Source organism: Spea bombifrons, chromosome 1 (assembly GCF_027358695.1).
Source record: "Spea bombifrons isolate aSpeBom1 chromosome 1, aSpeBom1.2.pri, whole genome shotgun sequence".
Classification (NCBI taxonomy): domain Eukaryota; kingdom Metazoa; phylum Chordata; class Amphibia; order Anura; family Pelobatidae; genus Spea; species Spea bombifrons.
In genome coordinates, this window is record NC_071087.1 from 58,596,485 (window position 1) to 58,621,290 (window position 24,806).

Sequence of the window (24,806 nt, forward strand, 5' to 3'; positions counted from 1 at the left end):
ACATACTTGGAAGTTTTAAGGTTATTGTTACCTCAATAACGCTTCCATAAAATGGGTCGAATAACCTAACAATGGACCTTTACGAACAAGATTCCGACTGTACCTATTTGTTTAGTTTCCTGGCAGCTCCTTTAAATCTTTAATCTCTTTTAATCTTTAAATCGGTTAGCGGAGAAGAGCATTGCAGCTCCAGAAAAAGAGGTTCATGTTTTAAAGGGATAATAGTGTCCCAGTGAGCCCCCTAAAGAAACAATGCGTACGAAAGTACTTTTTAAGTGTAAAATGGGGAGAAAAGATACTTAACTTATGTAGAAACTGCAAACCTGTAGTTGCCCTTCTTTCCGTGGTGCAATGATTCTTACCACTGATTGGCTTCTTGAAGCAACAGACCTGAACAGTCCCACTCTCAGCATTTGCTAAGCCAACACAACTAGAGGAAAGTATATCACGTGCATGAAGGTGTGTTTTGGTTAAACACATCTCGGGCAGGGGAATGGGCTAATGCATATGGTGGGTTCCTGCATTGGCAAAAGGGACACCGTGTAAATGTAAAGGGACCCCTCTGCTATCAGATGCATTCTCTTTAATTGGTGTTACGGTTTTCCATCAGATGGATAAAGAGTTCATAGCAAGGTCTTTCATTGATATCACAGAAGTCTGATTTTCTAACACCAATAACAAAAAAAAATGCATTCTCCAATTTACATGCAGAAGGACTCCAACATGCGTTAAAAACTAAAATTATAGTTTTGGGGAGTATATTAAACAATGACATTTGGAATAAAGATTTTAAAAAGTGGCAGATATCCTTTAAGATGGAAAATTGGTTTATGTTCAGAAAAAATTATGTAAATATTGGCTCTTTTTCTCTTATTCTGATTTTTTTTTTTCTGGAGCAGACTTTTAACCACAAGGAATTCATACAGCTAGCCCAGGAAAATGGTGAATGTGGGAGCATGCTTACTGCAATTATTATCTTGAATTACACCGCCATGGTCAGAACCAATGCATTTTTGTGCGGTTCTTGGGAAATTGTGGTTTAATGTTCCATTCCCTATTACATCCCAATCTGCTATAAAAATATTTAAGAAACTTTTATCAAGTGATATTTAGACCATATTTCTCAAGGTCTTGTTTAATATGTGTTTTTGTATAAGATTATTAAATATGTACAAATTTGCAAAGTTTTCAATTTGAATAAGTTTATGCAGTGCCCTAATATTGACACCATACATTGCAAAGCATAGTGCACTGATTGTGTTAACCTTTCGGCTTATAGGAATAAATGGTATAGAGAACGAAAAAAAGAAAAACACCAAACCTCAATGTTCTTTTTAATTCCCGAAATTGTATCTAAAAAAAAAAAGGGAAATCTGAGAAGAGAAAATTTGGCCCTTTCCTGTATCTGTGGGGAACAGCAGCCTTTCTACATTAGCGAAGAAAGTGAGAGGAAAACATTAGATAGATGATGAGCCTCTTAAAGTATGGGTGTGTTGAACTAGCTAATAGGGTTGGGTCATTCATGTTCAGTGTCAGGTTGAATTTTGCTAGGAGTGTCCCATCTTCTCCACTGTGGCTACCAGGTTTCAACACCGCTGGATTCCAAGTGCCTACAACATCTGCTTTATGTTCTGAGCCAGCAGGGTAGGATGGAGTAAGAGCTTGGGATGATGAGGACATTGCTTTAGACCAGTGTGAAACTTCTGATTGGCCCGGGGTGCTCCCCGAAACCTATTTTGGTTGTGATTGATATTGTTAGGGGATATACTAAAGAAATGTTTTGGCGGGGTATTTGAGTGCAGAAATCAAGCCCTTGGCATACTTGGTTGGCAAATGGTTGAGAAACACCGATTTAATCTGTGGGTTTATGTAGTGATCAAGGCTGGCAAATATCTGTCTTAAACAATAAAACTAATACTGTGCAATTTTTCTCGGGATAACATGGTTTAACAGTTTGCACTATCCACATGTCAATGTTTTGAGAAGTTCATGTAATTTGATTGCGTTTGTTTTAGTCTTTCCTTAATTGTGGTCTAGCGAACCATCCATCAGGCAAGCGGTATGCATTTTTAAGTTGCTCTTGAATTTGACCCTTTTTTTATTTTCTTTGCCTATGCGTAATGTGAAACGTATGGTATTTCCTTAGACACTTGCTAGCCACACGTTTACATATGCTGTTGTTTCTGGCCTCGTTCCAGAGACCATAAGCTTAAACTGCTAGCTGCTTCCATACCATCCCTTTGATCTCCTGCTATAGTCTCACTTTTCCTGCTGCCCCAACAAACCCTGCAATGACAAAGAGGGAATTGTTCGACTAAATGCTAGGGTTCTTGCTCTGAGCTTGATATGCAGTGGTACTTCACACACGGTGTTCACTTATTTATCAAGTTGAATTATTGATCGCTTTCAGAATGTTGAGAATGTGCTGTGTGATTCCCAGCCAGCCATGAATACAGATTCACATTTAATTTAAACATATTTTGTTGCTGTTTCAAACGTGATCGTGAAACAAATAAGAAATATGGCTCTTAAGTTCATATAAACAGGAGGACAGACATCTGAGGTTATACTACATCCACAAAGTGTAACAAAAGCAAAATCAATCCATAGATGATTCATCTAAATGTGTTATCTAAATATCCATAATATATAGGCCATGCCATTGGACGATGGTATAAGGATGCTTTCATCTATTCCATGTTTTGCATTTGATCTTCATTAACCTACAGTTTTAATTGCCGCGGAGAACATCTAATTATAACTACTAGGTCATCAATAAAAGTAATTAAGTAAAGTGAGTTGTGGGTGAGTTACAGTCAGATTTAAAATGTTTAATACAGGGCTGGTCTTGTATTTTCTTGCAGGGGAGTCATTGGTTTTGATTCCGTACCATTAGCATGGAGTTTACAAAGAAACTTTTATAAATGCATATTAGCATATTGCAGAAATACAAAACAAATATATAGCTAGGGACGAATCTGGGATTAAAATCGGACCTGGCACATATGATGTACATGTAGCCGCGCAATGTACTCTTGTGTGGCCATGTGCATCTAGCACAGCACAGGACAAATGGCTAATGACAAAGGCATGTGGGGAGTGCCTGTAACATTTTGCTATCTTTCTATGCTTAAAAAACACAAATCAAGCTATTGATACACTACATGCAAATGATACTTTAATCTGAATGGCACAGATCTGCCCTGGTGGTCATGTCATGCAGCGATTTTCTAATTTCCTTTTCTAGGTATACATTTGACCTTTGCTTTTAGAAGTGCAGTTGCCAGATATTTAGGATTGAGATTATTTATTCAAACATTGGAAGATGTTCAGCCATTTCAAATTCAACAGTAGCATTGTAAGAGCCATTGACCCTTGTGCTTCTGACAATACCGCCAGGCCATCCTACTGTATTGGTTTGCTTTCCCACAATCCTGGGTAAAGAATCCTTATTGAAAGTGCAAGGAGGATGATGTAGAATCTTTCCTGAACTCTTAATGCTTTCTTTCAAAACCCTGCACAGGAGCCCCTAGTTCTGGAGTTTACAACTGTGCTGACAAATACCTTAGGGCGAGGCACTAATTTAAAACATAATTTAGAGCAACTGGAATCTCTTGTATGTACATCTGGGGGAAAAATATCAAAGTAGACAATAGAGAGCTGGAGTGTCTCCAGGCCATGATGAGAACTGTAAAATACAATGTTTTCTTTATACAAGTATAATGGAACCATCTTCTGCTGACCTGAACACCTGCTGCCATCTTGAAAGCATAAAACCATAATACAGGCTGCACCCACAGATCTAAGGGAAGCTGAAGGATGAGCATGGTCACTCCTCCTGTAGGGGAAAGCCAGATCAGCTTACGTAGGACTCGCACTTAGTCTGGCCCTTCATTGTGTAATGTCGAACAAGTTATTACTCATAAGGAGGAACACCAAAACAACATGACTCGTCCATAGGATAGCCTGTTCAACAATTTGAGCAAAGGTGTCCCGCTTTTTTTTCTTTAAATGTAATCTTTATTATATTTTCAAATATAAATAACACAAGTCTACATGCCGTTGTTAAAGAAAAAGGAAAAATACACAACTCATGCTGATTTCAAAGCAGCAGACTTAAGACTGTTTCTTAATGTGCTCTTTATGTACTCCTATGAGTGCAAATTGAAAAATATATTCCTGAAAAGTCTTTGAAATCTTTCTACGAACTATTTAAATCATATTTTAATGACCTCTTAGTTTTCCTTAAGATTTCGTGTTATATAAAGAATCAAAATAACAGACCCTAAAGGGTGCTGTTCTACTTAGATCAGTGGTTTTTAACCTTTTTGGTGTCACATCAAATCTTATGACCAGTTCTTCCATGTTTGAACGGTCCAAAGTTTAGGTAGTGTGATTTTGCTTAAAAAAACATAGTTGAGAGGCTACTCACACCTCCCCTAGAGTCGGCCCAAACCTCCCCAGGGGTGGCATATGCCATAGGTTTAGAGCCCCCGGACTTAGACAAAACAGTTGCATGTTCTGGTATGTTGAAGGAACACAGTGTCACAGCAGCCCTTTAAACAATCTATGCATATTAATATATATAATATTCCAGCACTACTGTGCACAGAACAAGGGTCCATATAGATATGGTTTGATGAGATTGGTGTGGAAGAACTTGACTGGCCCGCACAGAACCCTGACCTCAACCCCTTCGAACACCTGTGGGATGAACTGGAACACTGATTGAGAGCCAGGCCTTCTCGTCTAACATCAGTTCCTAACCTCACAAATGCTCTACTGGGTGAATTAGCTAAAATCCCCTCAGTAACACTCCAAATTCTTGTAGAAAGCCTTCCCAGAAAGTCATAAAAGTCCCTGTTGGTGTAATGGTCACGTGTCCCAATACCTTTGTCCTTTATAGTGTGTGTATACATTGATCAACCATAAAATCATGATCACCTGCCTAATATTGTTTAGATCCACCTTTTTCGACACATTAAAGAAGCATTCATACCAGACATCCTAGAAATATGGCTGAGCTTAAGCAGTTTTGTAAAAAAGAATGGTCTAAAATTCCTCCAGAGCATTGTGCAGGTCTGATCTGCAGCTGTCAGAAGTGCTTGTTTGAGGGTTTTGGCTACATGAAAATATTCATTGTATTAACTAACCTATCCTTGAAAAACTCTTCAGAATGCATAGTAAATGCAGCAAAATAATTATTTTCATCTACCTGAATAACTCAACTGACTTATTTGTGAATAAACCCCATTGCCTCTTAGTAAATAGCTAATTAATCATACGATTGTTAAATTGAGACACCGTATAACCAAGTCCTATAACAATCTAGTGGCCCTCACAACCTTATTAACAGGAGGTGCTAGTTGGACTTCCTTCAGTTAATACAGGGTTGATCATTACCACCAGTAACGTATTATGCTGCAGTCCACTTTTGTACCCTAACCAATTAAATCAATTTAGTTTACCCATTAACAAAAAAATAAATGGGAAAGCTGAAACTTTGGTCAGGAACCAGATGTAATACATCTGTCCATGATAGTCGGCTTGGAGGGTATGCCACACAGAGGGAGTGCCTGTCATTAGATGCTCATTAGGAAAGCGTTATTTAGACGTTCACATTTATCTCATGGGTATTCTTTACGTGTTGGCAGCTGCCTGCTCTGTTTCTATTTCTAGTCCATGAATTAACATCTCAGGGGAATACACAGTGTTAACACTCTTGCAAATCGCCTCATCGTTTAGGATCTCAGCAATTAATAGATACATTTTAAGAACCCACCTAATTTGCATAGCTGGGAACTTCCTAGGGTAGACTACCTACAGTTCCCCCTTGTCGGGGTGAGGTGGATTTGCGAAGTCTAGCCCGGAACAGCCTATAGTGGGTGGGGTGTGGGAGGGAAGTGTGCAGGCAGTATGCATGGTCAAATACTGCTTCCCTGCCCAGAGAAAGAAGAAACCGGGGACTTGGGAAAGAAAGGCTTAATCTTAATCCTGGCCTAGGCTAAACCTGTGATCTCCCAAAGAGAGCTAGCACAGAGCCTTAGAAGGCCCCATGCCTTTATGACACAGAGTGCCATCATATAAAGTCCTATACAGGCGCCCTGTGTCTTAAAGTCATGACACACACCTTTTAATGCAGTAAAGACGCCGACTGTGGAGAGGTCCGCTGGACGTTGACGCCTTAGGTTGGGTCTACGGCAGTGGGGATGGTTAATACATTGCTGTTAGCTGTGTTAAAAGATTTGGTAGTGACTGTTCTCTTTAACTCCTGCTTTATTTATGTCAGTATAATACAGTTCTTTCCTGTATCTGATGTATAATATCTAGACACACAGCAGCTGAGCTTTATAGGCTGATGTGGTTGATAAGATATGTCTGATGACAGCCTGAAACTGTGTGATCCACTGCCCATACAGTGATTTAGAACATGTAGCAAAGACTGTTAACTGGTAACCAAAAATGTTATCTGCTGAGACACAGAAAGCAAGTAGCATGTTATCAGCAGTTCCAGAACAAATACAATTAAAGCCTTTCTTCCTCATGCTACTGCTTCACTTGTTTTAGTCCTGCCTATAAAAAATTATCCAAACTTTTTTTTGATTTTTTTTAATTCATTTCTATGTGCTTTATTTTCTGATATTGTGTAGAATTTGGTGTCTATTATACATGGGACTTTTTACACAAATCAGAGCATCTCACACAAATACAAATCATAATATATAGAAGGTATATATTATATTGATTGTTTAGTCAGTAGTACTTGTGCAAGGGTTGACCCACATAATGTCACATCGAAGCTCTTTGGCAAAAAAAAAAGAAAATGGTATGTTTGAGATATGACAACATTGAAATGAAACTGTTCACAGCAGGTAGATATGACACATACAGTGGATATATAAAGTCTACACACCCCTGTTAAAATGCCAGGTTCTTGTGATGTTAAAGAATGAGACAGAGATAAATCATGTCTTTTTCCACCGTTAATGTGACCTATAACATGAACAATTCACTTGCAAAACAAAATTAAATCTGTAGACTTTTTATATCCACTGTATGTTTGTGTGTATATGTGTGTGTGTGTGTGTGTATCTGTACATATGAAGGCCTTGTTATCGTGAAAAGTTTTGGTTATGCTGGGCAGGGCTTAAAAGAACGTGCACTATGATTCTATCTTCGTTCTATGCCTTTCCCCTTGCGGCCAAGGCTCTGCCAGGTGTTGTGTGCAGGACAGGGAAGTGGCTGCTGCAAAGTGTTGTTCTCAGGAGACAGTGTTGTGTTTGCCAGATGAGTGTTGTGTGTGTGTGTGTGTGTGTGTGTGTGTGTGGTAGGGTGGGGCTACTAGATAGTGTTGGATTGTGCTTTGGTGGGCCTGTCTGAGAGAATTGTGTGTGGGGATGTTGCTGAATTATATATAAAACAAGGTACTAGGTAAGCAATTGAGTGAGCTGCATGTATATGCGTCCATAGTTCTCTTCTTAATGTTACACAGTGCTGTGTATGCACTTGTGCATAGCATGCTGTGCCTCTGCAGGGAGTGTGTGGACATGCGCATTCATGCTCATAGTCCACATGTCGGCCATATTTGTACTCTTCACTATGCAGGTTACCTATGACAGCAAGGAATAAGCTCCACTTCACTTATACATTTGCTAGTAAAATGGCTACCAAGTTGTTATAGGTAAAATGTGAAATTAAATCTGATGATGTCAGGTACACTTTAATGGATCTTTTGGAAAATATGTGTTTTAGTTTATTATGTAGTCCATTTTTAGGTGCATCTATAGATCCCATGACCCTCACTGCTCACAAATGTGAGACTGTAAAGCAGCTTAGTGGGATGGTACCTAAAATCAGTAATGGTCTGCTTAACTGCAATAGTTACAATAGTTAGCTGCATTGTATGATGTTTATACATGTGACCATCATTAACTATGAAAATATATATGAATGTTTGTGTGTGTGTGTGTGTGTGTGTGTATATATATATATATATATATATATATATATATATATATATATATATATATATATATATATATATATATATATATAATGGATTGAATGTGACCAAGCATCATAGCATAGAAAGTTGGATACAATTGGGCTAAGTATTGTACCTACATTTAAGAACATTATTAAAAATACTAATCATTCAATATATGCGCTTTGCTTTTAATCCTATTGGTGTATTTCAGAAAAGGTTATTTGAATGGCTTATTAATACATGTTCTTGGAATCTTGTTCTCCAGATAATATGCAGGTGTCATTGGCAGAAGCCTTAGAGGTTCGAGGTGGACCTTTACAGGAGGAAGAATTATGGGCTGTGCTGAACCAAAGTGCAGAAAGTCTCCAGGAGCTGTTGCGGAAAGGTAGTGACACACATTTTATTTGTCTGGTTTGGTTTTGTTGTTGTACATGAAAAACAATGTACGGTACATTTATGTCAGAAAAAAAGGAACTTTAAATACATTCAGTATTAATGAGACAATGTTTTACATGACTTAACAATGATTTCTGAGGAAGTTGTGGGCATCCAACAATACTGGGTTCCTATTTTTACCATGTTTTTCAGCACAGCAGGTGGAGCTGGACCTTAATTGTTACTATACCATATATATTTGTATTTGTGTACCCCTATAGCGTGCCTTTGTATCATGCCTAACCTGCTTCAGCAGGATAATTCTCTAGATTTAATCATCATAATTGATTTTTCCATCGTCCTGTTGTCATCACGCTTCTTCCTGTTGTGCTTAACACCAGTCTTCCCACCAAACATTCATTTGTGGAATATCATTTTCTTGTAAAGTGTAGATTTAAGAATAGACATGTCCTAATGTGCTTGGGAATTAAAAGGAAACAATCACTTCAATTTAAGAAGAAAAACCCATAAAATACAATTTTTTTTTTAAATACAGACAGAAAAAAATCTTGTAAATAGAAAAACAAAATAATAAATCATACAAAGGTTAGAGAATAAAGAAGCATAAATATGTGTCGCTCAGAAGAAAGAGGAGATGTGATACGAACAGGAGGAGAAATGTTAGAACAAGGGGTCATAGTCTAACCTAGAGAGTCCAGGGAGTTAGATGTAATGTTAGGAAGTTTTACTTTACCGAGAGGGTGATGAATAAATGGAACAGACTCTATATTTAGGTGTGCATGGAATAGGCGTAAAGCTATCCCGAATCTAAGACAAGACTAAGGACGGCTTAAAATATTAGTCTAAACATTGGTTAAAAATTGGCAGACTAGATGGGCCTTATGACTCTTATCTGTCATCAAATTCTATGTTTCTGTCTAAAACTATTTTAAGAAAACACACTCAGCTGCTTATATGTAACCAGTACTTGTACAGTAGATATTACAGCATGTTTATGATGACACAATTTATGTAAAGCTTCAAATGGGGAGGTAAGAATTGCTCAGAGGCCAAGCCCAAACGATGTCATAATTCCTCCTTAATTAAATGCAATAAGTATTTTGTTGAGGGTGTATTGGCTATGGGTGGCATGTTTCAGCATGTACTATGTAAACACAAACGCACCTCCTTAGCTACACATAGTAACCTTACTTGTTCAGCAAAGTGAAAAGCGGTGTTGTCAAGTAATTTATAATATGCTAAATGTTTTTGTTCTGCCTGTACATATGTGTAATTGGCTGTGTAGTAAATAGATTAACTGGAGGAAGATAACGTTACCTAATCCTAAAGTTCAGCTACTTCTATAAAGTATGTACCGGGTAACCTAGCCTCTGTACAGATTTAAAGCCGAACACTCCATGCTGTGCCAATCAGAAACAATGGAAAGCACAACATAACAACAATGGAAAGCTTTTCTTGTTATTTAGCAAAATTGCTATTTCAGCTTCCTATGTCTAGATTTTATAGAAGTATACTTGTTGAAATACATTTTTTAGTTCATTTTTTTCAGTTCATATCCCCTATATCACTATTGTGCTCTATTGCTCCCTGGAAGAACACGGGCTTGGCTATCTACTTATGTGTGTCATGCTTTGATACTTAATTATCTCTCTTGCAGCGATATAATGAGATTTATACAACAAGTTTTTCCTGATTTATATCAAAGCTATCATTAAAATAGTTGTTTTTATAAATTACAATGATTACTTGTTCGTATGAGTAGTTGGTATGAGGTATGAACCTCTGGAGACCAAGCATTCTACATTTAATGATTGGTAATTAAACTACTTAGATTTGATGTTGCAGAGAAACCATGACTCTGTAGGTTTAGTTTTTGTTTTCTATCATTTTCCCTTAATTTCATAACTTCACAAAATGTTGAAAGGATTTCGAAATGCATTTTTTTATGTAAGCAAAACCTATAAAAGCCTCCACAGCCTTCCATGGTGCTCTTAAAGCATTGACGCAAGTAGACAAGTAAAATAGAAAACTATTTTAGGCCACATCTCTAAAATTGAGTTTTGTCATTGTCTGCGGCAAGAAACGACTTAGTCACTCTTTGTACAAACATCCAATGCTTTCAGGGGGAACTCTTACATTTGAGACCAAACCAGACTTGAATCCTTCCCGGAACCATTTATGACTTGTTTTATTATTCCTGGTGTAATTTAGATGCTGCTAAAGGGATATTAAGAAATGTGTATAGTGTTAAGACCAGCCTTAAGCTATCAGGTACCTCATGTGAAACCTGGAGAAATCCGCCAACAAAAATGTTGCAAAGCAAGTAAACCTTAGGAGATGGAGGTTTAATTATATGACTTTTTAAATCCACACACACCCAGACCATAGTTCAATATCCCCATTGTTTAGATTTATGTTCATTGCATATAGTATTCCTTTATGCACAAAGATACAGAATATATCAGTGATTTGTGGTTATTAACCTTTTAATAGTGGGTTACATTACATAAATATGCTCCTTATTGCTCCTTACTGGCTAGAAGGGGTAGTTAAGTCTCATGACAATAATTCCTTTTTTTTGTGTGCAGCTGATCCTACGGCTCTTGGATTTATCATCTCTCCATGGTCACTTCTGTTACTGCCGTCTGGGAGTGTGTCATTTACAGATGAAAATGTTTCCAATCAGGACCTGCGTGCCTTTACTGCTCCTGAGGTGCTTCAAGCCAAGTCACTTTCCTCACTTGCAGACATTGAAAAGGTATCCTTACACTTATTTTGTTCTGCAGGGCTGTGAACCACATAGGTCACTACAGGCTCTGTTGTCTAATAATATACTGGAAAGTTGTTATTTTTTGTTTGTATTTTGCGTATCATTGAAATGGTTAAATAGCTGCATTTTCTGATTAGCTGTGTCACATGGTATTTTTTTCAAGGAGCGATCTCTGTTGCCATGGTTTGTGCAGTACCCAATTAACTGACATTTTGTTGTCCTCGTCTTAAATTTCTAAGAATTCAAACAAGATCCATCTATTACGGGTTTATCGCATTTAAAAATAAAAGGCAATGAGACAAAAGATGCTTTTTCTTCCAATGAGTAGCTTCCCTTAAGGGCACATGGCTCCAGCGGATTATAGCTTGGGATTTCTGGATGTGATGGCTTTGCAGTCTTTCTATTTTATTGTCATTCAGATGTCAGTGGAGATGTTTTGTCATGTTACTGCTAGTGATCTCTCCAGACAAATGTGAACCCAACACTTACTCTTTTTCTCCCCTAAGCACTCGTTAGTAATGCTTTGTTATTGGTTTTATAGAACAGGAAACATAGGTATTGCTTCTGTTTTCGTTACATATCACATGTGAAACTAAAAATGCTTAGTTTTAGCTACATCATGCAGCAATATAAAAATACAAATATGCTTTATTTTTTTTAGTTCTTATTGTATTTATAAAGTCATAGGAGATTGCTAAAATAGTTGCAAACTAGTTTATTATTTTTTTAATGATTAAAAAGTGAGAAAAAAGGCTAACCTTTCTCCCGCTAGTGTTTTAAATTAGTTAACTAGACAGAACAAAACAAAAACTATAACTGTGTAAAAAAGCTATTTTTGCATATTTTTCTGGTTGATTTTGTACAAAGAAATTTTTGGGTTGTATTAATAATATATAGGAGGCGTTTGGAAGAACAAATGACAAATGTGGTGCTTGTTTCATTTGTTTGCAGTCTTCAGTTGTGAAAAAGTAATTACTAAATTACGAGTAAACTCAACCCATTTAAATGGATTATTAGAGTTTTGTAAACAATCACGCCTGATTTGAGCTAGACCTGCCCAATATAAATCTGAGTAATGTTGACCACTGCCATAAGAAGTTGTTGGCACATAGTTACCCTTCATGCTTTGCTACATCGAGACATGAATCACTTGCCATGAATTCAACTGTTTAGGTTGTCTATCCAGCTGAAGCAGAGCTGGGTCATGCAATAAAACATTGGTCTGACAAGCACGTCGACATCCATAATGTTTCATTAACTAGAAATGTAAATGTAAAAACTCTCAATGTTGAGACAGGACCTAAAAACTCACAAATGTAACAATAATAATAAAAAAAAGTTCTGCATCGAGGAGTGGGGGAGCATGTGTTTTTTTTAATTAATCAATAACATGATTAGCAAAATTATGTGGTGTTTTTTGCCTCCTTCATCTAATATTATGTTTTGTTTAGAGGTCTACCAATTCAGTGCCAGAATGATGGCAATAATTGTCAAATTTTTTTTATATAATTTTAAATACATATTAATGAATTTGTGGGAAGGTGTTAAATGTTCCTGCCTGTTTGCACAACATTTAACAAATTGGCCCAAAAATGTGCTCCCCCCCCCAATATTTTCTTTTTTTCTATATGAAGAATATGGGCAGTGATTAAATGTAGAGTTAAATTCTACGACAGTTGTTATAGCTCTCTGGAATGTAGTTTCTTGATCACCTTTACAACCAGCTGGTGGTCCCCCACAGGCATCCTGAAACTAGTAGACTGAGCTCCCACTTTCTACATATCACTAATATAACTATAGCGTGTTTCTTTTAAATAATATAGGTTCAGGCTTGCACATTTAACAAAGTTGTATTATATGGTTTGCTTTATCATTTCTTTAATAGGTGAAACAAATCACAGTTCCTGCGTACATTTCATATAAAGTGGTGTGCAATAATCTATTCACACATTTTAATGCAATTGATGCTGCCAAATGCACACATCCGTAACAACGTAGAATAGAAAGTCTTATTAGATGCCGCCCCCCCCTATTAAAATATGAACCGGCTAAGCCAACATAGTTGCGTCATCACCACTCCCAGTAACAGCTCAGCTCCCAGGCACGTAAACTTGACATCAGTAAAATTAAAGGTGGACAAAAGTGTCACTTTTATGTTTTGGTGAGAATCTCTGTTTAGGGTGCAGTTTAAAGCATAAACGTATCTTGGTCCACACTAACCAAACTCATCGAACAATATATTCCGGTATATTGTATACAATCTGTTTTTAGGTGTTGTAAAATGTTTTCTACAGCAGAACAGTGTGTGTCTATAGAATGTAACGCCAGCCGTGTACCAATACCTGATTTCTCTGATCAACTACCCAATTCTAATACATTTAAGAAATCCTTAACCGCCTTATCACTGTATATAAAATATGAGCTTCACTATTAGATATTTAGTTGCCAGTGTATGTAATATACGTATATTATCTTTTTGTTCTCTTCAGTCCACTTGAAAACATTGTTCCTTGTTTAATTTTCCAGCTAGGTGATCCCTGATAAACAGCTGGATGCTCTGTAGTACGGAAGGGTTTGGCCATAATTGTAAAACAAAAATAAAACCCAAATACAACAGTAATTTAACCTGTTCAGTGCCACAGGCACAGTACACATTCATGTGCCATCTAGAGGGTTAAATCCAGTGGCTTGATTACATTTTGTACAGTTATGATAAATTTTAGAAAACTCATTTTTGCTTTACGCGTGATTGGTTTTGAGGGTGTTTGGTTTTGATTAATCTGTAACCATGCTAAGCATCATTTGAAATCTAAATAACACTTTATAAAGCCCAACCTTTGGTACGGCTGCAAAGTTACAATAACTGTTCATAGCTGGTTATTTCTGTTGGCTTTTAAGGCCAAGACTGTGTCTCAGTATTTATTTGGTTAACGTTCCGATCACCAAGTATATATGCAATATAATATGGCTTTCCATAGTACTAACGTCAAGTATGTTGAATTTAGTAAACAGGGAAAAGAAAAATGTCGGTGCACTAAGCTAGTTCCAGGCTCAAATAATACAAATATGTAAAATGAGGCCTACCAAGCAGGTGTGAGCATGCAGCAAATACAGGGTATTGGCTGCACAATGTATACAAAAAAACAAAAACGGTCTATTGAGAGTGTGCCTTGACGTGGCGGTGAGCTTAATTATGCTTTGGCCAATTCATATAACCAAAACCTCTCGTTTATATTATGTTTATATATTTGTTGCCAACTTTATCAGGGTGAGAAGCGCAGACAGTTTTTGTTTTTTGTATGTTGAATTTAGTAACTGATGGCATGAGCAGGGAAATGACTTTTGGTCCGGAATATAGCAGCCACTTGGACGGTATGTAAGCACACCTGCTATTCTTGATTGATGGGATTTGCACATAAATTGCAGACAAAACATTTCATGTGCATTAGGCAGTAGGTCTAACTGAAAGAAGGTGTGCGTTAGCTGTATATAATGCATATTTAAATAGGTAAGATGAAATTTAGGAACTCTCTTCGATTTAACTATGCAGTATAGGAAGGTCTTCTTGTCCATTCTCGCAGAAGACTGTATGGTTAAGCCCACAAATGGTTCCTCACCTCATTGTTTAGTGGCAGATCTAGAACATACATCAATTCCCTGTGCTGATGCCAAAAGACCAAAGAAGGGCATTGATTTATTAGAGTCTCCGTTACTGTTTTTTAAATTAGTATACTGAATCGCACATAAGAATATTTGGCGAAAGCAGCATCCACTTTAAGCATCTTGTCAAGTTAAGCAAACCATTTGCACACCCCAAAACAGTTACCATTTTGAAACGTGAATAATCAAGATCTCCAAAAGTATAGCTTTTAAAATATTGACATAATTAATATCAGTGCCATTCCTTTTTAACCTTTTCCACATGCTTGGCACCAATGTCAGGCAAATGATTTCGCATTGAAATCATGGGGGTGCATGATTGTTTTCCTATTCAGTTTGCCAAAAATTTGCCCGCTCAGCCAGCCGTGGCTTGCCAGAGGCAGTGCGTGTTCAGGATAAGGACGGACTTAGATAGGATTTAACTGGGTCCTGCACCTCCTGTTGCATTGGATTGGATATGTTTCATTACTTTGACATTAAAGGCCATGTAAATGTAGTACAATTTGATTTCACTTCAAAGCACACTGCCTTTTGTGTAACTAAATTTAATCTCCCTAATGAAAGGAAACGTTTTATGTGGCGCTTTATCATTTCAATGCTAGATGTCTTTTTTTTTTATAGTGTTTATAATAACAACACAAGCACCTAACACAAACAGATCACTCACACACTGTTGTATAATCAATATGCATCCCAAAGCAATGTTGGAAGTGAGATGTGGAACACTTTTCTGTTGGGCAATAAAGGTTATCGGATGAGTAATTCAATATGAAAATAAGAAAAAAGAATGGAAAGCTAATGTTACTACATGTTTAGACCTTATGTTATCTTGAAGGTTGCCATAAAGGCCAAAGTAGTCGGAGGAGGGGAAGCATTGAGCCACCAAGATGCACATTTTTATCTAATTCCCTGTGAAAACATCCTAGTTTGAGGAAAAGGGAGTGAGATTACATCATTTCCACTTTAGTTTCTGTGGACACAGAGTGGAATTTAGATGTCAGTCTCCACTAGACAATAGTCCCAGTAAGTAACATAGTAAGACGTTTGCTGGAATGGGGATCTGGTTGTGGGGGTCTGAGATTGTTGGCATCTGTGATAAATTAATAATAAAAACAGAATGAAACATAATGTTTCATATAGTGTGGTAGGGACATTAATGTTTAGTTTTGTGGACAATGCACTTTGAAACCCTTTCTTAATATGGCCCACAGTGACATGAGTAGGGAACATGACTAAATACAGGAAAAAGCTTTGTATTGTCCATAGCAGTGGCAGAAAGATGTAACTATTCTTTGGAAATTCATTTTATCTGGAATCCTTATCTTTGTTGAAGTTCTTCCTATACACTCTGCTTTATCTAATCTCCCCCCACTGCTGCTTTTCATGATAAGATCATCAGGGCCAATTAGCTGGCCCTTTGTTGAGATTTTCTTTTGATTCTTCCTCTCCAACATTACTTAGAGTATCTGCTGTAAATCTCCTTAGATTAGTTTCACTAAATGACTTTATTTCTCTTATAAGGTGGGATCTTTTAAAATATGGAATATATACTTAGCCTGGACTGTACAGATGATCTTTGTGTCACTGCTCAGCAGTGGCATTTTGTATCATGTCTGAAGAAGAGACCTAAGTTGTTTCCTTACTTCTGGTATTTCCGTGGGACACAGTTCCACTTTCTGCTTCTTTAAATGTGAAAAAGACTCCCAAGTAGTAAACCTAGAGCTTGGTGATGTCACATGAGGTATAGAAGTTTTATGAAAACATTGTATTATCTTGTTTACATTAAACCAGGACCAACATTTTAGTTTTATTATTGCTGGTGTATAGATTTACACATCATGTTTAATCTTGTAAGAAAAATATTCCTATCTTATTAAGCTTCTGTACTGGTAAACATTAAAAAAAAGTTTGAGTGTTGAATAGATATAAAGTTGGCTTGTGATTCTACCCAGAGTTGACTCACAGGTCCCAGCAAGTTTATCTTGTGGTTATTGTCAAAATTAGCCCTTAAAAGTGCATACGTTTTGTAGCAAAATAGATTTCTTCGTATTATTTCAATTCTGTTTCAGAAATGGTATAAATAGGTTGCCTCTTTGGAATCAATGATAGTTTTCACAAAATAGTGTTTAGCTGTGAGTGTGTATATGTGTGTGTGTATGTGTGTATATATATATATATATATATACACACACATACCGGTATATATATTGTGTATGTATAAGTGCCTTGAAAAAGTATGTGTTCATATATAAGTATGGTAAGTATGTATTGTAGCTTAGTTATCCTAGTCTAATCTATTTGAGAAATACACAGTCCTTTTAAGCCTCTTAATGAACAATAGAATAGTTTAGCCTTATTCACCCAGCAAGAGCCAAAGACTTTAAAAGAAAACTCCAAACATTTTTTTATTATTACTAGTATCACATTAAACAATGTTTTTTTCCATTTTTTTATATCTTTTATAGTAGTTCTAGTTTTTACATGGTGTTTCATTATTAGCCATTTGTATCTCTTCTAGCTTTGTTTGTTTTTACTGAGTGCTGATTCTGCCAGTAGTTCAGTCTCTGATTCTGGCGGAACAGACTTCATTACATTACCATCAACACTCAGCTCAGTGTAGGGTTTGGGCAGGGAAAGTCATCCAAAATATTACATGGCTGGCAATAATGGTAGTCTCTTAGGTAAAATAAGTTTATTAGAACAAAATAGAATAAACCCTTTTTGTTAATGCTTGACTATTTTATACAGCACAGTATCAAATGCTCAAACGCATTCCCATTTAAAGTTGTCATAACACACAAAAACATACAGAAACGGAAGCACAGCGTAAAAAGCATACAAATTCAGATTCCGGGGTTCTGCTGAAATGACCAACATCTACAAACAACAAAGCAAGAGATCAGCGCACACCCAGTAAATACTATTTAAAAGCAACTGAAGCATAAATATCTGGGATTCCGTCACACTATATGGCCATATATTGCTTAGCCTGTCCCTGTGTCAAAGTACCCCATTTTTGGGGAGTCCTATTTAATTTTACATGGCTATATTACTTACCAAGGAGCTGAATCAGAGGGACTGTATTGTATTTTAACTGAGACTCTCTTGCACAAGAGAAAAATGTACTACGCAGGTGCCTTATTAATGGTGTCCAGAGAGGGCTTATAGTTTACAGGGGAGTCTCGGTGAGTTAAAAGGCAGTGCGGTCTCACTGATTTCGCTCTATGGACACGTTAAGATTTTCTCTTCGTAAAAAAGCAGCTTATTATTATAGTTATGTGCTGCAGCCAGGCATAGCCTGACAGCAAGCGTATCTCATTGTTAGAGCCTGGCCAACCTGGCAAACCTCTGGTCTACATGGAATGTTAATCCTGTGATTTAACACAGTCCACATGTTTGTGTAGTTGCTGGTCCTGGGAAGTGTTACCTCTTCAATGACTTCATCAGCCTCCTGTGTTCGGTGTTTTCAAAATGGCTTATGACTATTGTCCGCCAGGAATGCTTTATAAAATGACACATGGAAAAAAAAAAAACCTGCCTATATTTTTTTTATTAGTTTTTTTAAGTTTACTGTTTAATAGTAATGCATAGTTCTTAACTATACAAATAAAACATAACAGCATAGTATTTATGGTTACTTCTGTCCTTGTATATAGTATTTTATGAATGTATGTTTATGCGTAAAGCTATGTATAAAGTGGCATATGCAAGCAAAGGAACTGCTGGGGTGGGTAAGGAATGAAAAAGTGACATAACTGACATGTCTTGATTGCCTATCTTTGCCTAGTTTTGGAAACTTTTCTAAACTCTTTTCTCGTTTTCATATCTTGCCTATCACACCTGAGTTATCTGTTAAACTGTGATAAGTTAGTGAACTGAACAAAGTCTTTGTCTCCATCAACACCTACCTCTGTTTCACGGCTCATACTGTGTCAGCATAAGGCTGCAGACTGCGTATATATGACATCATATCCCACCCCCTTGTAAGATTAAGCTTTTCGCAGTATGAGGGAGGTTTTAGCGGTGCTGCCAGAGACTTTTACTTATCGGTGTCTGTCAAATAAAATCAGCCTAACATTTGCTGTTTCTTGTGAAAAACAAAACTTACTGTACTTTTTCTGGCTGCAGATTCACATTTATTCACTTGGAATGACGTTGTACTGGGGAGCAGATTATGAAGTACCTCAAACCCAGGTTAGTATTGCCTTCGTTAGTTTTTGGTGTGGTAGCTTTGACAGGCTTTGATTATAATTGAATGCAAAGACCCAGTCAAAAATATTTAATTATGCCATATTTTGCCTCAGTAATGCATATTTCATGCTACTTATCTCTTTGTATGCACGCATACTAGTGCTACTGGACACAAAACCGTGACTGTGTGCTTTTAATAATCTCTTGTTTTGGGTGCCCAACGTTCTAAAAATTATTGGTAAGGACACCGATAAGTACAGCTTTGTGCATCCAGCTAGGCACAGGTACTGTAACATACAGCGAACCTTCTTTATAAGAAATATAGCTTTGTTATTGACCCAGCAGTGCCCTGAAATTGTCACAGCAAATATTTTTTTTTAAATTCTCTGTGTTCATATTGAGATGTTTAACCTATCTTAATCTAAATTTGGTGGTACATTTTCTTAGATAGACTAATGACTATGGTAGACACCATCATGTAGAATTTGGGAAGCATTTGTTTCAGGAGATGAAAACTCTAGTAGAGTAACTTTTTTTTCTTTCTTGTTCAGCCTATAAAGCTTGGGGAGCGTCTAAACAGCATTTTACTTGACATGTGTGAGGATCAGCCGTTGACCAGATTGACCATCCGCACAGTCTTGGATGGTTGTAGTGCCCATGTCAGAAACAGCAACTGCCTACCCTCGTTCTACTACATTAAGCAGCTGGTGAAACTGGTTCTTGGCAGTCTCTCTGGGGTAAGGTTTTTTTGTTTAATTGTAAATGTAATCATTTAATGTTGATAAATGTAAAAAAATGCATAAAAGAGAGGAATAGTTATTTTTATTGACTTAAAGGTAAGCAGGAAACATGACACAAAAAAAGCAAGCAGGGTGCTTGATTGTATAGCTAGAGGCATTAGTCTCAGAAATAGAGAGATGGTTCTGTCACTAGATGGGTCAAATGGTTCTTATCTGGCATCAAATTATGTGTTTCTGTGTGTCATTAACAGTTTATGGAGTTGTAAATGAGAAACGTTTCCCACTGTATAGGTCTGTTCTGTGTAGAGAGCCCTTGGAAAAATGTTTATTCAGGGTCCAGTATGAATAAAAATGGACCTTACCTATCTATGTTGGTAGCGATCTACATCTTAGCTAAGGTATTTTATTTTTTTACAGATTGATCAGCTGGGTGGCAAAGCAAAGGAACCTGATCGCAGTCAGGCCATTCGTGACAGACTGAGGGGCAAAGGTCTTCCCACAGGTAGGAACTGCAATGGCAACAGGTCTCTGGAGATTCTAGTGTGGACTAGTGTGGTCCTTTGATTATCTTCAAGTTTTTGCATTCCTGCTCTTGTTTCCTGGCAAATCTGTATCATGAAGCTGTGTATGACCCCTGACCTATTTGACTACTCTATGCCTAGCGTTTTTGTACCTTGCTGACCAGCTCTGTTTACCGTATCTGGCTTTCCTGACTACATGCTCTGTGTACCAACTTTGGCTATTTTGTTACTACTACTCCGTTCCTATCATTTGCCTCCACACTATTGGAATCATCAAGTCCCTGGCTTCCTATCCTAGGACTCAACCCTTCGGCAGATTAGTCAGGGTGAATAACTTCTGTGGTGCGTGCTCTTGGGTTCTTGCATTGCAACTGTGTATTTATTTGGCATACTCAGCATGGAGTTTTTTTTGTTTTGTTTTTATTATCTTAGCTGAACTATTTGCAGTGCTTGTGTGTTTTGTAAAAAAATGTTTTTTCTTTTTACCTTTTACTTAGGGGGGTCATAGCTGTTTTTTTTCCTTTGCTATATACATATACATACATACATACATACATTTATAACATCATATTGTGTCACATGGTACACACTGATTATTGTTTATATATAAAAAAAATTGGAATACGACATAAAAGTGAAAGATGGAAAATATTAATATTGGTCTTTTAATTAAATTATTGAGAGACATCGAAAGGCCTAAACCAATGTATAAAATCCTATTTTATCCTAAAAATGCCTATTTTCCAATTACCCATGGCCATATAACTATTGAGTTCTTTGATTCTTTAGGTATTATGTATAAATTGTCACTAATTTTTTATACTTTACACAAGAATAACATTTTATACATAAACCCCTTTGTGCTAACAATCATTATTTAAAAATAATCATTTTACAGTATCAATAGAATATACAGTCCACAGAGGTCAGAGGTAGTAGCGTTTTTGGTCAGTATGGCATTGAACCTTTGAACACACAACTCTATATATTTCCGATTTAAGTTCAAATGTCAGTTTGTGTCACCTACTGTTTGTCTGTATGTTAAAAGCAGCTGAGTAATTCTTTTGCCTGCTATATTTCTGATAAAGAGTTTGAGTGTCAGGAAATGATTCAGCACTCCTCCTTGTGAGCCTGAAGCCTCAGTAAAGCCTTTGTTACCCAATAGTGTATAAAAAAAAATGTGGACTTCTGAGTTTCCTATAAATTCATGATATGAGGAGCAAAGTTCTTCGGATTGTAATATGAACCACATTGTTAACAAAGATTCTAATGTGTGGAATTATATGCGAAAAGTCATTGTGTTTTGAGAAGAGGTCATCATAGCCTGGCTGTCATCATTGGGGGAAAAATAAAACTCCAAAAAAAGAAAATATTTGAAAGACTATGCATCCAAATCCATTAAGTCTTTAATGGCAGGCTGGATGAAATCAGTTTCATCACACGTAGGAGCCTGTGTATATAAAAGCCTGTATATATTATAGATTTTACAGCTGGTACCTTGCATACAAATAAAAATAAAAAATCATCAAAACCAGTTTCAGTGCAGGTGACAGAACACCGTTATATGATGATCAAACCTATTCTTGACAATGTATGTGATGGAAGACTTCATTCTCAGGGTGGTGTTTGTTGGAGGCATTCCCTTCCTTCTACTAAAGGGTGAATGTTTAAATTATTTTTATGTCTAATTCTGCCCAGTGGTTGGACATCTAGAATTTCGATAATGGACTTCTGGACAGAACCATAATGAAGGTCATATATGTTTCTAAAATCCAAAGCTTTAGGCTTACGAGACTTACGTGACTGCGTTTATTGTATCTCTATTTTATTATATTGTAAATCTTTTATTGCCCAATAACTAAAAATATACAAACTATGAGTGGAATTGAATTTAGGATTCTCCTTTTATAGGCGAAATAATATTCTGATAATTCTTACAGATGCTTAACATTTGCCTTCTTGGCCTTCACATGCACATCTGTTTGCTCTTGTGAGGCCCACAAGCATGCACATGGCCAACCGGAAAACTCAACAGCATAGTATTTTGTAGAGGGATTTAATGTTATGCCGGGTTGCCAGATATGACGGCATGAAAGAACTGTTATGCATTTTAGATCACATATTGTGGGATAATTTAGAAAGCAGACTTTGCTGAGAGGATATTCATTTTCTAGCCTTATTTATGGTCCAACTACACATTACATTGTATTGCTTTGTAGCTTATATTTTTCTATAGTACAGTATTTACACTATCATTTAATTATCATGATTAATCTTTGGGCAGCCATATTGATCAATACGTTTGATTGTCAGTTGGGTTACCTAAAGTACTGATCAGTTTTCATTCTACCTAAAAAAAAAAAAAAAAAAAAAAAAAAAAAAAAAGCAGACCATATCATCTATATGTGGATTTTAGATGCTTTTCTAACTAGTATGCATGTTTAAACTGGTGGGAGGCTGTTCAACTTATCCGAGACCCTTTCCCTAATGAAGCGCCATAAAAATCCTTATCCATCAACTTGCTATAAAATTGTAACCTAAATGGGCTCCTGACTTCCAAAGAACACCCTAGTACTTTCCAGGTGGGCATTTTTCTGTTTGTATAGGACATTACAGTGATAAAGATTTATCTATAGGGAGTTATGTTTGCAATTTTTTTTAATTAGGATTAAGATTAATACAGATTTCATTACAGGACGAAGCCTAGCTCTGGATGGACTTGATGTTGAGTCTAATCGGACCATGCACCAGCCTTTCCTGAATAAAGGACTCAGCAAATCCATGGGGTTTCTTGCATTTAATGATCAACAATTTGAGGAGGACTCATTACATTATACATCATCCGATTACAATTCTGGGTACGAAGATACTTTTAACCCTGGTTACCATTATCCCCAAATCAAACACAATGAGGTAGCAGCACAGAACAGTAGTAATGACCAAAGGAAAAAGAATTGGGCATCATCATTTGATTTGTCCTCCGTTACTACAGACCAAGCAACAGAGAGAGACATTTGTACCGCTGATCATTACAAGTCAAATTGCAATGCAGTTTCTATGAATGTAAGGACTACAACCTTGCCTGTAATGGTGGACCAGCTGCACAATTATAGGAGCCCATCCAGTGATACTTTGAGTTATCAGGCTCGACATGGTCCAGAAGTGCCAACTTCCATTGCCATTTCAAGTGCCTTGGACAGGATTCGAGAAAAACAAAAGAAACTGCAAGTACTGAGGGAAGCAATGAGCATAGAAGGTAGGTTTTTTTTTTACTTTTCTGTTTCGGATAAGTTATTGCATTTGAAAACAAACCGGTCATATTTTCACTAGATACGCTAGTTTTAAAAAAACCAAATAGGAAATGTTCTTTGTTTAAACAGTGATTTTGCATAACTTGCAGAAATAGCTCTTATTTTATTGAGATTCACCCCTTTTATTCAGTGAAATGTGCGATGTTTCTCTCAGTACTGCCCATTCACTGTACCTTTGACATGAACCCACTTTCTGTTTACCCGAAATGAACCATGCCGGTATCTGTCCATGCTAATGGTATCAAGCCTAAACGTGCCGAACTAAGCAGCCTTTTAGAGTGTTTCACACAATTCCAAGGAAAAAACATAGCAAGCTGACATTTAGTAACCTTGAAATACAGAAACATGCAAAAGCGGTGTGTTATTAACTTTCACATAAAGGGTTTACGGTTACTTCTAGAATAAGTGATTGCCAAGAAAAATAATACACAGCTTTGTTTAAATTATTGTTGGTCTAAAGTATGTCTGCCGATAAATATCCTATTACAGGTGCTTGTGTTTCATAGAGAAGAGCAAGCTGGAATTCATTGCCTCCATCATGCACCATTAATGATTAGGTTAATGGTTTAGTAAATGATTTAGTTGAGCTATTTTTATCAGTTGCATGGTTCACTGTGCTTTGCATGACTTGTTTATTTTTCTGGTTCTTATGTTTTGTGGGAAACCTTTTAAAATGCAGACCAAAATCATAGCGAGTAGTAATTCCACTCTGATAAACCAACTATTTACACATATAACCCAGAAGGCATTTAAAATGTAGAATGTTTTTACAAAGACTTGCCCTTTGAAGAGGCTTACCTGATTATTTAGTACTTTCATAAACATGGTTCTCAAACTTAAAGCGGTATTGTCGCCATCAAGCCTTTAGCATTACTTGCTAACTACCTTTTGGAATTTTGTCTGACAATAAGTATAATCGTAAACGAGATTGTAATAGAAGCTGAGATCCGTGTTTCAGGGTGGCAGGGTTAGCATTGTCCAATCTATTTCCTGTCCCTAAAGTCCTCACCCACCCTTACAAAGGCTGTCTAAACCAATCAACATCTTAATAGGACAATAGGACATTGATAAGATAATGGAGATCCTGCAGATCCTACGCAGATGGTATATACATAAGGCAAGGCTTTCATCTTTAATGGGGTGTCAGGGACATTAAACTGTCCCTTTAAATCTATATACACATAGTTATATGGGTTTGTATTTGTGCATTGAACTGGTAAATGTAGGATT

General features: G+C 36.8%; 1 protein-coding gene across 4 annotated transcripts in view; it reads left to right on the forward strand.

Annotated features, from left to right (window-relative positions):
* The window catches only part of PTPN13 (protein tyrosine phosphatase non-receptor type 13), a 77,309-nt gene that overhangs the window by 187 nt on the left and 52,316 nt on the right, over nt 1–24,806 (forward strand). For 3 of the 4 annotated variants that reach the window (XM_053461721.1, XM_053461724.1, XM_053461722.1), the window contains exons 1-6: nt 8,186–8,372; nt 10,972–11,141; nt 18,942–19,007; nt 19,556–19,741; nt 20,162–20,246; nt 22,961–23,521. In XM_053461721.1, coding sequence (XP_053317696.1) covers nt 8,228–8,372; nt 10,972–11,141; nt 18,942–19,007; nt 19,556–19,741; nt 20,162–20,246; nt 22,961–23,521 — 1,213 coding nt within the window. In that variant the 5' untranslated portion in view covers nt 8,186–8,227. Of the gene's footprint in view, nt 1–8,185; nt 8,373–10,971; nt 11,142–18,941; nt 19,008–19,555; nt 19,742–20,161; nt 20,247–22,960; nt 23,522–24,806 lie in introns of those variants that run through there. The other variant, XM_053461723.1, reaches the window with a different exon arrangement.